Genomic DNA, 12500 nt, shown 5'->3' with positions numbered 1-12500 from the left:
TTCCCAAATGTTCCAAATGGAAAATAAAACACTTTAAAATTAGGCAAGGTTTAATATTTCCAATGTTAAATATTCATTCTATTATTTTCACACAATTCTATCCAACTGCTAATTTTTTTTATTCATGCTTTTATTTAGATATTTATTTATTTACTTTGTTTTACAATTTATAATTTTTATTTATGCATATTAGTATATGGGTCAAGCTGACCCACTAATCGCTTGCTTAAACTCTGCAATGGTTCTTTAACTTTTGTGTCAGGTTACCCATCGTTAAGGTGTTTGATGGATCCCGCGGGGGGTGCGTAAGGGGGGGGGAGAAGGGTATCTATCCCAACCCACTTAGGTATGGGGGCAGTTTACATTCGTGTAGTTCTCACGTACAGTATATGGACATGCTGTAGGAAAAAGGATATATAGGCCACACTAATTATTCAAATAGGTTTTTAAACGATTCAAATACGTTCATTTATTTTAAAAGTTAGATAATAAATTTTAATAGTTCTAGCCGGTTTACGGTTGTGTAGACTTGCTTCGACCAAAATATAAAACATGACATAAAAACTCTAGCGACACATACTTTTAGCATCAAGTATTTTCTTGCAGCTATCAGATAGGACATGAACCACCCACTGGTGCAACTTATAACGCAGTTGCTAATCCCGGCCTTGTTTTATTTAGTATGATGCGGAGGACACGAATCTAGCTCTTCCATCGTAATCCGGTTTGAGCACGGACTTCCAAGCCTATAATTATAACTATTTGCGAGGTTTGTTGATTCCAAAAGCTCTCCTTGTGCTTAGGCTGCTGAAATGGCACTTTGAAACCCTTTATCCCTTCCCTAGAGGTAGTATCAGGGAAGGACCCTAGACCATTGTAGCCCTTGCTTTTACTTACTGTAAATATTTGCTGGGATCCGACTTCCTCTTCTGGTATGCTTTATAATGAGAATAATCTTTGGACCCCCCTCCTCCCTTCAGAGACTAAAGCAGTCCCAGACATGGAAAATGCATGCAAGGACATTACCTTTAGGTCCGACTAAAAGCACCACTCTCAACTTCACTCTCAACTTCCTCCTATTAAGTTTCAATTAGCTATAAATCCTCCTTTGTGACCTCTTCTCGCATCTTTCGGTGACGATCTGCTTTTTGTTTGCCCCTAAATGGATGGTAAAAAAAAACTATATTTGGCAATTTGTCATCCTTTAACCGTAAAACACGGCCTAGCCACCTTAGCTTTTTTTATAGCCCTAGAAAGTGGGATCCAACTACAGTTGTTGGACGTCAAACGACGTGTAACTAACACTATGCTTCAACAGTTCCTCCAGAAAGCTCCACTCGGCTCTTTAAAAAATCTCCCCCATCTTTTCGAAGCACCCTCGGTCAGTCAAACAACGTGTAACTAACATTATGCTTCAACAGTTCCTCCAGAAAGCTCCACTCAGCTCTCTAACAAATATCCCTCGTCTTTTCGAAGCACCCTTGGTCAGTCAAACAACGTGTAACTAACATTATGCTTCAACAGTTCCTGCAGAAAGCTCCACTCAGCTGTCTAACAAATCTCCCTCATCTTTTCGAAGCACCCTCGCTTCAGAGCATTACTTAACTACTGTCATTACCGTGGCTTCCGACATTCTAATATTAATTGGTAGCCTTAGTTGGTAGGTATCTCATTTTTCTACACCTTTTTGCCCAAAGTCTACTGCTCGGACCCTTGTTTATGCTTACCATCAAATTTGATTGATATCCAACAACTCTGTATCGTAGATGTCCTGATTAGAAGAATTTAGGGACTCTTCCTGAGGCTTCCCGCCAAGTTTTGGTGCACATCCTACAACCCTTTCTGGTGGTTATCTGAATGACAAGAATGTAGGGACCTTCCTCCCCCTGAATGGGCCCAAACTTGCACTGCCACCCAAAGACACAACACGACGCTAGTTGTTAATTTGAGAATCCAAAGAGTAAAATTTGAGAATCTCATGTTCCAAAAAAGTGGTTACATAAATGGTCATGCTTCTGGGAAGATTTACTGTATAATATCTGCCCGTTCTAGGGCAACAAGAATACCTTTTGGCATTTGACAACTTGGTCGAGCTCTGAGTACCGTCACCATCAAACTTGTAGCCAAGACTGATCGTACAAAAGCTTTATCAGACAACCAATAACAATGATGAGCTAGTTCAGAAAAGGATTAATATTCTGTTTTTTTTCTTTTTTCTTTTTAATTCTGTTTTTTTTTCTATAACCGGGCCCAGAATACTACTGTTAAAAAAACAAGAAAAAATGTGACAGAAAAAAAGAAAAGAGGAAAAAGAAGATCATGAACTGAAAGCTACCTCGGTCGTGAAAAAAAATACACGCTTTAGGTATATCTCTTGACAATCTTTAAAGTAGAATTTTGTAGGCTATAGAGTAATTTTTTCATTCATTTATGTTTTTATTTTTTAGGTATTAACATGCCAGATCATAACCGTTTTTTCGGAATGTTGAGTGATCATTTAAAGGAGAATTGCAGTACTAATGTATCTCGACTGAACCCTAAGATCTGCACTTCAGTCAAAGCGCTAATACAGAATCTCGTTGGTCAAATAATAAAAGGAAAGGAGGTGAGTAAAAAACTGCAATACTTTGCTCTACCTGCACTGAAGGGACTGGAGGCAATCTGGGCCGCGCCGGACACAGGGCGCCAAAAAACTGATTATACAGGACTAATTTGATAGCTCTTTATTTATATGAAAACACCGCCAAATATGCTCATAAAGGTAAAACGTAGCAAAAGAAAATAAAACAGTACCACACCACAACTAAACTCAATCGGCGAGCTTTTCTGAGAGCGAACATATCGATAGCATCGTCTGTTTTCGGCAGTTCGTCTCTGTAAGTCTGCATGAGTAGTAGAGCCTCCAACCTCCTCTTCAGTCATCGTGCTTCGTATTGATGAACATGTCCTGTCAACCTTTGAAAACATTCGTTCTGCTTCACAGGTTGACAGCAGGAAGCGTCGCGAGAATTGTCAACAATGCGAAGAGGCGTTGGGAAATACATTTTCCTGACAACTGTTCAGCGCTGAAATAGCTGTTTTCGGTTTTTGCACGGTTTCCTTAGACCAATACTTGTTCCAAATCTCGAACTCGGTTTTAACGTCTATCTCCGTACCCACGAGCAGCTCCTTGCACTTTTCGTACCTCTGGCTGGAACTTCCTCCCAGCGTTTGCCATTAACCACAGCCGGGAATCAAAGCTCGAAAGCCTGGCAGCATTCGTAAAATGGCAGGCTGAACCGCCCGCAAAACCAAGCAGCATGGCGTCCAGGGCTGGAATGAATGCCGCCATCCTATAATGACTTTCTGGATCCATCTTGGGTACCCCTGCCCGGCATGTAGAACGAAGCTGTGCGTGGCTGCGTTACCTTGATGGTAGCATCAATCTTTTCGGCCATTTTCAGAAGATCTTCGTAAAGCAGTCTGAATTTTGGTTTCGGCATGTGATCGCATATCTTCCAGCATTGCCTTCACGCTGCTAATGAGGGACATAGGCTCTCACGAGGTCGCTCATCCTTCTGTTGTAGTGACCTGGCCAAAGGTTTCATGATCGACGAAAACGAATTCAGGCAAACCAGTCCTACGAGTGTATCTGATTTTTCAATGCAGGATCGTAGTCGCATAAGTCTCTGCTACTTGCCTCTCGATCGTGCCATCCTTCCATCTCTCCTGCAGAGCAGAAACGATCGACCTGGAAGGGAGTCCCAAAACCTCGCTGATTGGCTTCGTGTCGCCCTCCACAAATCTCGCGGTACAAAGACTGACGAGTGTCTCTGTTTTAGCTTTGTCCGCGATAAGACGCTTTTTTAGAAGCTCTTGTTCTCTTGGCACTTGAGCTGAAGTGAGGAAATTGTGTCTCGAACAACGTCTTGGGCATTGCGCAGAAATGGGAACTGAAAACTATCTTTCGGAAATCGATGGAGGAGGATTTGTGGCATGGCTCACACAGTGGAAGTAATCTGCCAGTCCACACTGGCGTTTAACTGCAGCAGCAGCACCATTTGTCAAGCTTGCCATGCCAGCAAAGCTTTGTCGTATCCTTGACCAACGCACTTCGACAAATCCAGATTTGACTTCCTGACCTCACTCAACAGCAGCTTCCTGGAGTGCTCTTGCCGTCTAGCTTCTCTTCGACGCTTCTACCGTCGTCACTTTCCTCATCTCCAGCGAGTCTTCGACAGGGTTTGGAAAGGCATCGACAACTGCAAAAGGATCTTCTCGAATCACTTATCCCTGCTCGGTTTTACACACATAACGACAAACAATGACCATCAGCTCCCTGGTCTGCCTGTCTGTTGACTCGTCCGCAAGAAGACACCAAACCGTTGCTTTGTTTGCTTTTCTCACTACTTCGGTTTTTATCATTTCCCCAATTGTTCAATCAGTTCATTCTGGATCTGTTTACTCGTATATTTGGCGTTGCTCGGTGCATTTTCAAGTAAATTTTTAAGTTGCGAGTCTCCACTCTGAATCCGATACCGAAGTAGGTGGCGGAAATTCCCGTCGTTTACTGGGTTGCAATGACATCAGAGTCTTGGATATCAAGTTTGCCATCATCACGAGTGGCCACGAAGGGGGATATTCTGTGCCCCGCAAAGCTTGACAGTTTCAACAACGCTTCTCAAGAGTGCACGGTTCTGCTGTATTTGCTTGACCCTTTCACAGTCCAGAGCATTCCTGATATCTTGATCTTGACTACCGCGCTGAAACGTTGTTAGCAGCGCGGCAGCTTTTTCCTGGCAGTGTTTGTGAAACTGTGCTTCAGCATGGGTTGTCAGCGCACCATCTTTCCCGGTAAGTTTCGAATAGTCTTTTAGCGGTTTCAAGACCAACTTTCTCCATTTTTTGCCCTCCGCCGCCTCCAGATAAAGCTGACCATCCTCCTCCGCTTTCGTTGGTCCTCATCAAAACACAAACACTGCACCAAAGGCCTTCGTGGTCTGGATGACGACTCACTGCGAGCCAAGGATACCGGGCAAGATGTTCGGTATTCAAGCGACGCTTGACTTCGCCACCTTTTTCTCTTTTGTGTCGAGACTGGAAGATCAGATTGGTTCTTCGGCTTCCACCTTTCGTTCATAAAAAACATAATTTCGCCAGAAGACAACTGATTTCGCTCTTTCAGCGCTACTGCAATGCCAAAGTCATTCGACGGCGTGAAGTCAGTTTCAGGCGAAAAAATAGCCTTCTGATTCCTGCTGCGGGTGCGGGGACTGTGAAATCAGTGTTGGGCTATGTACCACCAAGGTTTGAGTACTGCTTCTTGATCCTTCAGTCAGCTGATCAGTGTGCGTCGTTTCGCCGAAGTTTGTTATGAAGGCCGTCTGTGAAGTGGACGGAGTTGTTGGTGACAGTTCGTTCTCCTAGCGAATGCGTTTTTGTGCATTCCGACCGTCGACTCGAGAATGGGCATCAGAAGTTGCCGTCGTCTCAACATCTAACAAAAAAAGTTTCTCTTTTAAAGTTTGCACAAGACATTTATTGTAAACGTATATACACTTTGTATAATGGCTTGCTTTAGTAGATTTAACTCTCAACATGGTGAAGGCAGAATTGGAACTAAATTTGAAAATAAACTGAATCAGCAACATTAACTTCTAAACTCCCCCAACAATCTTGAACTTTCATACCCCAAAACTATTTCTAGGAAACCCGGACTTTAAAATAAAATACCACCCTAAACATCACTAATTTAATTTGCAACCCCAAGAACCGATCCCCGACATATGCTAACAAATATTTTTCAAGAGCTGAAGACCCGAAACAATTATCACCGAAGTTTACAAGGCTAAAGAGAGAGCTTTAACTGCAAGAATTTGAAAGATAATTTCAGAGCTGACACAGTGTGTCGGTAAAAATACTGCTTTAAGCCAATATCATAACCGTCAGGCGAGACGAGTGGGCTGGTAAAAATCAGGTCAAACGCTTCGGACAAATTGCATACGAAGAACACTGTACAAGAGGACCGTATGCAATATATAACAACAAAAGCAGCTGGTACGCGATGAAGCTTGACGAATGAGCCTTATCAGGAAAGCTATCCGACAATGGGCTAAAGCTAGAAATTAGAAGTGTTGATACCCACTTTAAACGACACTCCTTCCTTATTGTTCTATCTTTAAAAGCTTACCTTTAATCTGATCTTTCTTGGCAAAATAATCGAGATGTCCCTCGATCCTTTACGGCTTTCCGCCATCATTCTTTGTTTCTTCTCTGTTCTATATTCATGCCCTGATTTTTTTTCCGATCCATTTTAAATGCGTTTCCGTCTAACTGGTCTAACACACGGAGCAAAAATACTCCGAAGGCAGTGGCAGGGTCGCTCGCGCCTAGCCTCCCGCCGGTTGGATCTAACCACACACGCAACTCCCCAAAGACATGCATTTCTCGTAAGCATCCACAAAATGTTTTGCTCGTTTAGCACGTCCCAAAAATAAACCCAATAATCATGATTCGTGCAGTGTCGGATTTGAACTTTAGATAATGTGATAAAAAGAAAGTAAAAAATGACGGCGTATCCGATTCTTTTTTTTAGCGTCGGCCTTAGTTGAATCATTCACAAAAAAGGGTCGTTTGCACGATGGATGATGAGGGCGCCAGAAATCTTGGGGGGCCCAGGGCCCCCCCCCCCGGCCCCCTGGATCCGCCGCTGTTCTATCACAGTCAAGGTACCCATTCTCGGTTTCTTTAATGATGTGTATAAGACTTTCTATTTAAGCTACATATGGAGAATACCACCTACCGGGGAGAATAAACATGTCATCCGCCCTCTTCCCGTGGGGAAAAACACACAGAAAAAATATATCCTAGTAAATGTAGAATTTCCCGACGAAAATCATTCATTCTGAAACCTTTGACCCTCCCCCAATCCCCCAGGAAATGTATGGGGCCTATTGTACGCAAACCTGCTGTAATTTTTGTTTCGTCTTTCATTTTCTTGGAGTATGTGTTTTTTTTAATGCTTTTTCAATACTTGTTTTGGCGAAAATTCAATATTAGCAGAAAAGGAATGAAGAAATATTGAATTTTACTTGGTCAAATCAGCAACTAGGATAGCATGTTTATTTTCTATCTGTCTGAGTTCTGTTAAAGCCTTTACCGCTAATATGATAACTGATTGCTAATTGAAGCCATAAAGTTGATAGACACGAAAGTTATCGCTACTAAACATAGTCATATAAATTATTACGGAACAACATAGGTCACGCAACAGAACCGAGTAAACTGTGCCTGCAACAGGGGAGAATTGAGTGTAGTTAAAGCCAAAAAATAAACCAACAGCACACGAGAAGAAGAAAAAAAAGATACTTAAACCACATTAATTTTTGCAACCTATGATTATGCTGAAACTGGAACTTAAGTTGTATTGTTTACTATTTGTAATATTTTCTTTTTATAAAAATGCGATAAGTAATTTAGAAATATCAGTAAAAAGGAATATTATTGCGTTAGAATGTCAGGAACCCCTTTCTGCGAGAATTTTAAGGCTGCGAGAATAACCCCTATCTGCGAGAATAAGTAATTTAGAAATATCAGTAAAAAGGAATATTACTGCGTTAGAATGTCAGGAACCCCTTTCTGCGAGAATTTTAAGGCTCTCTCCCCTTAACAACCTTAGGAAAGCGAACAAGCAAAGTACAACCTCTCCATCGTCCTTATAGTTTCTTTGTATTAATTTAGTATTTCATGGGTACGCTCCCCCAATCCCTCCTTCCTGGAAAAGAGGGTGGGTGTCCTCAGGATCGTCAAACTAAAGTTGCTGGAAGTTTTTCGTCCAACCTAACCGAAGTCCTATCATTTGGCTTGATGTCCTATCAATGACTGTTTAGACCTTCAACTGTAGTTAATTGTGGTTAAGCTAGTGTCGATTCCTGCTTCAACATCCACCATCAGTAATGGAACTCAGCTACTCAAAGTGTTTGCTTTGGAGCTCTGATACTACTTTGACAGAATTTTACGACTTCTGTGGCAATATAAAGCAAGCTTTTGTTGGTGTTTGAAGTGTGGTGGAAACTTTGCAAAGGTTGATGGCTCTCCACCACTGCAGCTCAGGGTCTGAACGCACTTATTATTGTAGATCACAGTATTCATACTATAGTTTCTAGCTGCTTTCTCCTTCAATGGGAAGGGTAAATTTCTGGAAAGCTTGTTTATTTTTTGAATTTGAACGATTTCAAAGCGGAATTTCGTGACAAAAACGTCATTTAGTGGTTTACGCGAAGGCACGACTTATATTTGTTTGATGAAATACAGCAAAGATTGATCACTTGCATATATATCTGTTTTAGTTACAAAAATCATTAGGTATTTTGTTGAATAGTTAGGGCAAAGATCAGTAAAAATGAAATAGGAGTTAAAACATTTTTGTCCAATCGTCAATCAAACAACCAATAAAAGCTGAGCTTCCGTTGACTCCCTTGGGATCCTCCTCCCACAGGCAGAATTTCTTAGAAGTGATTGTACAAAAGGATAAGGCAAAAACTTAGAAAGCCCATGAAATCTAGTTTAACCCTTGGGGATCTTTGGTGTAAATAAATTTTTAATAGATTTCCTTCAAATTGCTTCTGTCGATCTGTTGTAAGAGTAGTATTTTCATTTAAGGACGTGATACCTTACTTGGAAGATGAACACGAAGTGGAGGAAATACAGCCTGGTTCTTTGACCAAACCCTTAGTCTACTCTCTAGAAACGCTTTGCGCATGGTATAAAGAAGAGTATAAAAATACAGAGAGTAATGTAAGGAATTGTAATGGAAGTAGAAACTTGGTTTTCATTATATTTGAGGAATTTGAAGGATTTTCCGTTCCTATTATTGGAGACGCTATCACGCTCATAAGGTTAGTTCTTGTGATTATAAAGGAAAGTAAAGTTTTTGATGGTAATCTTTAAAATTAATGACTTTTACATATTTGGAATCAGCGTAAAATAAAATTCTTTAGTAATTTGTCAAATTTAAGCCGAGCACAAATTACTATAAATGAAGAAAGCAAGCCCCAAAAAACAACAACAGAAATTACAATAAAAATGAAGCCAAACTTAAAAGAAACAAAATTACCTGAACTGAGTGTAGCTTTGCTTGCCGTCCCCTCAAACCCCATAAGAGGCAGGAATATCAATCCTACTTTGCTTAAAACTAAATAGATTAGACAGCACGAGTTAAAAAAAGAAATCTTAAGCCGGCTAATTTTTTTGTACATTTGAAAGGAGTGAATTTGAAAGGAAAAAAATATCGAGGAGAATATATTGCATATTAAACTAATGAAACTAAGTTGACTATTATAAATATGCTAATACCAAAGAAAAAATTTCCGGAAATTTGAGCAGCATGTGATTATTCAGTCCTATAATATAAAACTGTTCGATAAGCATTTTGCTTTCAGAAAATTACCAACGCGCCAATTTTTGAGGAGTTGGATATGTGGTCACACCACCTCTATCTATGTAATTTCTGTAAGTTTTTGGTTTAATTTCTTCTTTAATAGTATGTTTGCCCGTTTAAAGTTTCATATCTTTTATCAGCTAGTTTTTGCTGATTTTGAGTTTTAGGTTCGCTCTGTACTTTTCATGACAAGCTTCGTTTTTTTGAATGTAAGTTATGTTTGTTTTATAATTAGCAATATTTTTGTGCATATTAGCAGCAATCATGCTGGCTATTAAGCTGCATAAGTAAATAGTAGAAATGTGGTAATTATTGCCCCTAGGCATACTTGCCTTGCCATCAACATACTCAGAAACCCTTAAAAAGTATAATAAATGATGTGGTGACAGTTCGAAGCCGGTTGAAAAATGTAGGCTACATTCTTTAGTTTTTGTTTTAAGACTCTTATCTTTTTCGGTTTGAATTTAATATTTGTGGTTAAGATTAATGACTTTAAAAAACACTGAACACCAAGTTTGGTTAAAATCAATAATCATCCGTGAAATATCTTTGATGTTCTTATCATGTCTTGATTTTGGACTTCTATATTGTAAAGTTTTTTTTTTGTAATTAACATGTTGAGTAACCGTTGGTTTCCAACTCTGGTAGATATAAGATGTTGTTACTGAAAAATTCAGGCTAAATATTGAATTTGGTTTTAGGACACTTATGTTGCAATTGTAGCCTCAGTTTTGTAACTAACGACTTCGTAAACCACAAATAGCAACATGGGTGACAATAAGCGCTATTTTCGGATATTTACCAGTTCCCATTTTCTGCGAGCACGTATCTCAAGTACTTATATCTGGGGGTACCTTTATTGACTTACCTTTATAAGCAAATGAAAAATCATGTTGTCCGTTAGGTCTACCACTGTGAAAGACGACGATCTCCTTCTTAGATGCGTTTAGCTTCAATTTCTTTGTTTCTAATTAAGCTTCACTCTGCCAAATCTTTAATGTATAGAGCGATAAATGTATATTACTCTATATATATATATATATATATATATATATATATATATATATATATATATATATATATAAAAAATATATATATATATATATATATATATATATATATATATATATATATATATATATATATATATATATATATATATATATATATATATATATATATATATATATATATATATATATATATATATATATATATATATATATATATATATATATATATATATATATATATATATATATATATATATATATATATATATATATATATATAATTTAGCATTTGATCCTTTGAGACATCTATATGATTTTAAGCCAGATTAAATTTAGAATAAATTACAGTAGATTGCAGTGACCGTCAGTTTCGCAAAAAGTGCAATAATAAATTGATATTTATGTGCTATTTTACCATTGAATATTTTTACCCACTCATATAAGGTGCTGTATTATCGTACTATCTTTTTAACTTGATTTAATAACCTGAATATAATTCAATTTTACTAATAAGCGAGCCGAAGAGGGGAATTTTTGTCGCAAGGGCCGTTGTACCTGCCAGGAGTGGTGACTCGCTTAAACTGCGGGAATCAGGTAGCAAAAAACTACGCTTCCCTTGCCTAGTGGTATTTGGTTCTTATGATATTCGCATCCGCGTGCTGGTGACGGTTTTAATTTTCGCCGGTTTTAAATTTTTGCAATTTAACCATGCTAATGGAGTGAATGAAAACGAAATACTGAAGCTTCGAAAGGAGTTTTTTTCTGGACTTGCCGAGTATAATCGAAGCTAAAAAACTCCTCTATGATGTGCCCGTGCCTGGGACTGAGCTTCCGAGAAGACAGGGGCCAAAGGCTTTGGAAAGCCGCCTGAAGGATATGTTAAGCATATTCGTGAAATGTGATGATGAAGACATAGACCTACCGACGTTTGTAATTCGTTCTCCAAATGACGTGCCTGTCTCATCCCTGCTTTGGCTTGCCAGAGTTCCCGAACGCAAGGTTGAAGAGAATGGAACAGTGTCTCCCAGGGGCTGTTTCAAGTAAGTTCAATTCGTATGATAAACACTTCCCCCCATTGCCTGCCCGTGCGACACCGCCAACTGACTCTCACGCCACTGTTATTGTCTCTAAAGAGCCGCAAACACTAAATGATCCGATAAAACGCAAAGAAGTGCTCGATAAAGTAAGCCATCATGATGTAGTTACCAATCTGAGTTCGCGAGGTGACAAATCGCTGATTAATGTTGAAAAATCTGCTGCTGAAGAATATAAAGACTCAATTTCAGTGATTATAGCAGAATCTTCATCCAAGGTGATCACTAAGCGGTTTTTCGGGATAGTATGAGGAATATCGAAGGACTTAGACCTCTCATTCTTTCAAGGATATCCCGGGTGTGGTGGAGGCTATGCGTTTCGGTGACACTGGCATGTGTTGCTCTGAGCTCTTTTGTGACTCCATGTCAAAAGCCAATTCTATGCAAAATGGTGTTAAACTTGGGCATGAATACTTATCTCTGAAAGAATATCTGTCGGCACCTCGTTACTGTCTCAAATGCCGTTCGCCAGACCATACAGTTGCTGATTCTACAAGTTTGGATGCGAAGTCTGGGGATGCGAAGTTTGGGGAAATGGTGGGCGTGAGAGGGGCGTTAGTTGCTCTCCAATCACTTTCAACTATTAAAAAATGCACTAGCCCTTTCAATTTCCAATCAAATGAGCCCTTTTGAAGTTTCTACGACAAACATTTCAATAAAAACCTTATATGCCCCCAGGACATAACTTGCAACCTTGCCCTGAGGGCTGGGGGGTGTTGTCATCTTCAAAGACCTAATTTTCAGAACTTTCAACTATTTTGAAGAAAATTGCTATCTCAAGATTTTGATTGCTATCTCCAATCACTTTCGACTATTAAAAATGGCACTAGCCCTTTTAATTTCCAATCGAATGAGCCCTTTTTTAAGTTTCTACGACAACACTATAAAAACCTTATATACCCCCAGGGCATAATTTTCAACCTTTGCTCTGAGGGTTCTGGGGGGGGGGGTCTTCCTCAAAGACATAATTTCCAG

The 12500-nt window shown here is 39.4% G+C and overlaps 1 protein-coding gene across 1 annotated transcript in view; it reads left to right on the top strand.

Moving 5' to 3' along the window:
- The window catches only part of LOC148955335 (origin recognition complex subunit 3-like), a 38852-nt gene extending 27630 nt beyond the window's left edge, over positions 1-11222 (top strand). The window contains exons 5-7 of the mRNA XM_089107033.1: positions 2448-2605; positions 8641-8876; positions 10946-11222. Coding sequence (XP_088963159.1) covers positions 2448-2605; positions 8641-8876; positions 10946-11222 — 671 coding nt within the window. The remainder of the gene's footprint in view (positions 1-2447; positions 2606-8640; positions 8877-10945) is intronic.
- Positions 11223-12500: the final 1278 nt, after the last annotated feature.

The sequence above is a fragment of the Artemia sp. Qi Xiang Cuo genome, chromosome 2, assembly GCF_049724085.1.
Source record: "Artemia sp. Qi Xiang Cuo chromosome 2, ASM4972408v1, whole genome shotgun sequence".
Taxonomy (NCBI): Eukaryota; Metazoa; Arthropoda; class Branchiopoda; order Anostraca; family Artemiidae; genus Artemia; species Artemia sp. Qi Xiang Cuo.
The sequence above is the reverse complement of the archived record's forward strand: the minus strand, read 5'-3'. Positions and strand labels throughout refer to the sequence as shown.